The 5,581-nt window shown below is 35.4% G+C and overlaps 1 protein-coding gene across 1 annotated transcript; it reads right to left on the bottom strand.

The window, feature by feature from the left end:
* Positions 1 to 496: 496 nt before the first annotated feature.
* On the bottom strand, positions 497 to 5,140 carry LOC142505211 (protein LIKE COV 1-like). Its single transcript, XM_075618100.1, has 7 exons — positions 4,795 to 5,140; positions 3,924 to 3,976; positions 3,053 to 3,162; positions 2,607 to 2,774; positions 2,428 to 2,525; positions 1,618 to 1,744; positions 497 to 823 (listed from the first exon to the last, which is right to left on the bottom strand). Exons 1-7 carry the CDS (start codon positions 4,975 to 4,977, stop codon positions 741 to 743), a joined length of 822 nt encoding a protein of 273 aa, XP_075474215.1. The 5' UTR covers positions 4,978 to 5,140; the 3' UTR covers positions 497 to 740.
* Between the last annotated feature and the right edge of the window lie 441 nt (positions 5,141 to 5,581).

Raw genomic sequence — 5,581 nt, 5'->3', positions numbered from 1 at the left:
TGTTTCTGGAGTAATACGGTACCAACCGAGCAAGTCTCGTTACTTCTCATTAATAAGCACTCATAACTTCGTCCAGCTACCATTTAAACCAAAGAACCATCTACCGATTCAAAATATTTTAAAATCATTTCCTAGACGTGGTTATCGGACTAATCAGATCAGGCATCACCCTGTAAAACAACCATGCCATATGTTAACTAATGAAATTATGTGCCTTTATGATTAAGTTATATGGGTGGAATGAACTGACGCTGATAATTTGACATGAAATGGAGATATATAGATAAATAGCAATGCACGTATAGAGATTGAAATAGTTTCCACTATACTTCCATGAGAGGAACAAGAATGCACAACGCATTTGGACTGAAGAATTTGTATCTATCACACTGATTTAGTTGTTCCTCCCCAAGTAATAATGAGGACCAGTCATAACCAGAAACACCGCTAACCTTGTAAAATTTCGGATCGACAATGCTTACCAGAAACCATCAAGAAATCAAAGACTAGGAGCCGAGCACATTGATAAACTTGAAAGCTCCATCGAAAAGCAAAATAACAAAATGAGTCCTTGTAACTTCGCATTACTGAAACATTGAATAATAGTTACATACGTGACGGGAATCTATTACTTTAAGATGCTATCCCAAGTAAACTATGAGAACATGCCAGCAGCTAATCTACAAACATGTAAAGCAGTGAAGTAGAGAAAATGTTGTTCACATCCACTTTCATGCATCTCAGTTTCTATCGACTTGAATAATTCTTCGATCCAAGGTAGACAATATCTGGGGCATTGACATGCCACCAGACACGACAATTTCTGCACATAACAAACAAATAGTAAACATACAGGAGTGCACCAATGCTAATGAAGAACTATTTATTGAAGTCTTATTAGGCCTTGAGCATTCTTGAGCTAATATCAAGGTTTTGCATTTCAACACCTCCCCCTGGTTTCTTTTCAACATATGTGGTGAAGGATCAAGAATACGTCAAGTCACTATTCATTGCATGGCAGCAGTGTTAATCAATAAAAGCTAAAACGCCTTCTAATACCAGAGAAATAATAACTTACCTATGGGTAAAGCATTGTCACCTTGATTTGAAGTTATCAGCAGCATGGTATCGATAGACGTTATCTATTGAATTTCGATATGATATTTTTTGTGTATTTATGCACTTCAAATCCGTTAAATTTCTTCTGCTATTGCAAAGGTATCATTTTACATTTACTCAAAAAGCTTCACCAATGCCTTGAACTTAAGAAGCCATCGATTAATCTACTAAAAGGGAGTGCCAATTTGACATTGATCAATATCCAAAATTTAAGATCACATCACTTTCTTGCCCCACCTCCAATTATTAAAAAACATGTTTCTTTACTCTATTGAGAGCTGTAGCTGCAGGCATCTCAAATGACTAAATCTCTGGTTTACCCGACACTGTTAGACTGCTATTCAAGATCCAAGTGTTATAAACACAAGCACTTGTGAAATAGAAACATATGCTCTTAGGTATTGAAACGCTTTGTTGAAAAGTAAAATACCGCATGAAGGCAAAAAAGTTGAGGATAAAATTTAGCAGACAGAAGATTCATGGCACAGGCATCATTACCAATCCCTTCTCGAACAGATAAGTTTGGTCTTATAACATCTTTGGCACCGACCAAGAATATATCACCAATGTAGAGATGGTTTGTTGGGACATAAACACAGCATAGCTCTTCCTCTCCTGAATAATTCTGGAATCATAGACAAAATTTATGTAAACTTTGATATAAAACAATGGATCTATTGACTAAAAAAGGAAACAAAAAAATAAGCAATATGATTATATTCCATCATCACATCAAGGGAGATGCCATTATGATAGTGGTTACAAAATAGATCATTCAAGTCCAAATTTTAACCTGAATATGAAGAAACAAACAATTTAGAATTTTAGAGAAACTAAAACATTCTAAAATTGTATCGACTCATACTCATCCCACCATTTCAATCTTAAATCATAGGATTCATCGTGCCAAAGTTAGCAAGAGGTACCACCACAAGGCAAAAACCCAAAAACACAAACACTACATGAAATGAGATGAGAAGAGACGAGACAAACTAATCTTCTTGAGATGACTGATATATCACCATCAATAATAAGAAAAGAAGTCGAGTGGTAAAATGTTATTACATCAGCATTGTAGAAGTGGAAATCCCTCTACTTAAGGCTTTATAGAGCAACTGTGTAAACAAATATTTAGGAATTAACAATCAGATTATCATCATAAGCTGGAGAAATGAACTCTTAATATCCACAAAAACTAACTCAGATGAAAAAAGGAACAAGTTGGAAGACAAAAATAACAGATGTAGCTTCCCAAAAAAAAAACAGATGTAGTAATGCTAAATGAAAAAGATGCAAAACATGGCAGACCTGGAGGGTCAAAGATGAAGTTATGAACCCAAATGCATATTCACCAATGCGCGGATGCCTTATAATGGCCACTTCCTTGAAAGCCCGAGTGTTCTGATCTGCAATCAAATTGGAAAAGCTACGCTCCATGATTACAGTGTCTATCAACAAGAAAAATGCAAGAAGAAAAAGAAGTGTACCTGGAGATATAGCTGCACTAATTTGCTTGGAGGCATTGTAAATGTGACGAACAAATGGCATTCGCTTAATAAACCACTCTCCAAGGCTCAGAATAGAAGTCCCCAACCATGAAGACATAAATACTCCAACCAAGAAAATGAAAGTGATTGAGGTAACAAATCCTAGACCTAAACATAACATGTAGCAAATGTCAATGCACCAAAAGACGTGAGAGACGGAAACATTTATCTGGATGCTTAATTGTTAACCATAGATATATGATACTGCAGCAGAAGGTGCCCTAAAGAAAACAAACACCATATTACAGCTTCAAATATGTAGTTCAACGAGATAACTCAAATTAACAGAGGCAATGAACGCATTAATGAACAGAATCAGCGCATATCATCAAAACGATTAATAATTTATTCCTACTTTTTTCATCATCATGGAATAGTAAGCTTACCAAATATATTGATCCCTAGTTGGGCATAAATTGGAGAGAAGAATCCATCCACAAAATGAATAAACCACCATGTAATGTAGAAAGTTATTGCTATAGGAAAGAGGATGACACTGCAAATCAAAATAGTAAGAAAAATCAGTCACAACAAAAAGGATCACTCTATAGAGAAATTATTTCATCCTCTAATAAAAAGTGTATTACGTTCCTCCAGTAGTTCATCTTCTCTCTCACCAGCATAAATTCTACTTATCACAGCCTAGCAAGCTTGGTTCACAATACTATCAACTTACGTACTTACAAGAATTTAAAGACCTTTTTCTTTGCAGATGAATGATATATAAAAATGAGATTTGGTCAAGAAGATGGTATGATGTTAGGGGCTTGCAATTCTTTGTTTTACTATCTGATTTTCAATATGGGGATTAAAGATCCTAACATATAACAAAATGAAAATGATGCTCGCGTCAAGAATTTTAATAAAGCCTCACACTGAGCATTGGCATTGGCTCGCATCACCTCTACCTTTACAATGATAATTTACTAACTCAAAGACAAAATAATTTGTATGATCTTGCTTTCGGACCTAAGATCTTGCATATTCTATTTGACACACTGACAACAACAGATCAAACCTACTCAGTTTGTTTAGTAAATCAAGAAAGGCCTTAACTTACAATATACTAAGTTATGAAAACATGCATAAATTAAGATAACCAGAACTAAGGGAACATAAAGTTTAGGTGTCAAAGAATGGAAACAGCATAACTATTCAAACAACTAAGTGTCTAAGCAGGTCCTTGAATTGTATGTTTGCTGTTATCCTTCTAACTTAAAACACATATTGCATAAAACAGGGATTTACAACAATTACCATCCAGTCATAAATTTCTTTGATGCCCAGCTCCTCACGACTTTGTAGAAGGCCTGAACAGAAAGCAAGACGGATGATAATATTTCACTATCCGTCACATGAAGAATCACAGATTCTATAGAGGTACCACAATCCAAATTTTTCGCCGAAGGAAACAAATTAACCTGACTCAGATGATACAAGCACAAGGTACACAGTACACGTAAACCTACTCCAAATTCAAGTGTTCTTCCTCATGTAACTAAATTCACAGGGCCAATATATCGCTGAAACCACCTTTAAAACATTTCTGAAAAACGAAAGATAACTGGGCCTCTCCTCTCCTCTCTTCTAATTTGGAACCGATGATCGAAAACAATTAAAAAAAAACCTTTCACATGCCTGAGACATTCTCACTCTCATCCTGAACAAGTTGAGTTACATCAGAAACAAATCCACCTTCCACAATTATAGCTCGGCCACACATTTCACCTCGGGTTTTAGAAATGCATGCGTGATAATTAAATTCCACAACTGAAGAATCGAACTAAAGAAAGATAACAAACCAAATTTGGCAGGTTCCCTTTTACTATCTACACTTAATTAAACAATAACTCACAGATCATTTTTTTCTTCACAATTATCTGTCGCTGTCATGAAAACACCAAGCTTTCAGTCACAGCAATTAAACAAGCCCTCCAATCGTCATTACTGAACACCGCAGTGCTTAACGCTAGGCAAACATGCACCAAATTTAGCAGATAATTAAAGAGGACCCAAAAGCAACCACTTCCCGAAAAGTCCATCCAATCAAATAAATCAAACGACTAGTACTAACAAGGTAAACCCTAAAATGGAAACTTGAACAAAAACAGGACGCATATCATAATACCTCGCAGCCAGAATGATGTTGAGATGAAGAAGAAGAGGGGGAGGGCTTGGAGAAGGAGGAGGAAGCGCCCTCGTCATCGTGGTGCTGATGGTGGTCAACAGAATCCGCTACCGGTATCAGAAGCTCTCGATCCCTTTCTCTACTGCTGCTCCCCGTTATCCCTAAAGATTTCTCCTCTCCCATCACTCACACGAAAAAATCACGATTAGATTATTCCTCGAGTGTACCAGTCTTGCAGATTTCGCCTTCTCTCCGAAGACTCTTCTTTTTCAACTTTAAGCTTAAATCAGTACCTCGCTAAATTCAATTACGCGCAGCTCAACTTTCTCAATTGAGAATTGAGTGAATATTATACTCATTTATAGAGCTGGTTAGGCTCGGCTCGACTCGACTACGACACAAAGTTCGGAACATGCTGGCTTAACACCTGTCCACTTGGAACAGTAGACAGACAATTTGATCAATTATAGCTAATTTGAAATTTTTTATAAATATTTTCTCAGCACAAGTTTATTTTATATGATTTGTTCAGTAAAATTTATCATATTAACGTAATTTTCAGATTATTACGTTAGACCATGGTACCAAAGATAAATGACTATAGTTCATCTTTATAAAAATATATCATTATATTTAAACTTTATATCAATTATACGGAATAATTTTGAATTTGCCTAAAACACTCTCTCTTTTATCAAACTAACTAATTTTTTATTATATTATAATAACATTTTTCTTTATATTTTATTTATCTCTCATAAATTCAATTTCAAAAATTTATAATTTA

The sequence above is a fragment of the Primulina tabacum genome, chromosome 10, assembly GCF_025594145.1.
Source record: "Primulina tabacum isolate GXHZ01 chromosome 10, ASM2559414v2, whole genome shotgun sequence".
Taxonomy (NCBI): Eukaryota; Viridiplantae; Streptophyta; class Magnoliopsida; order Lamiales; family Gesneriaceae; genus Primulina; species Primulina tabacum.
The sequence above is the reverse complement of the archived record's forward strand: the minus strand, read 5'-3'. Positions and strand labels throughout refer to the sequence as shown.

What these genes read in the sequence shown, in the direction of transcription:
- LOC142505211 (XM_075618100.1), bottom strand. Translation starts at nt 4,977, where the DNA reads ATGGGAGAGGAGAAATCTTTAGGGATAACGGGGAGCAGCAGTAGAGAA. An exon ending in TAGTGCAGCTATATCTCCAG is followed by an intron (nt 2,526 to 2,606) that starts GTACACTTCTTT and finishes ATTTGATTGCAG; the next exon opens with ATCAGAACACTCGGGCTTTC. An exon ending in CTTCATCTTTGACCCTCCAG is followed by an intron (nt 1,745 to 2,427) that starts GTCTGCCATGTT and finishes CTATGATTCCAG; the next exon opens with AATTATTCAGGAGAGGAAGA.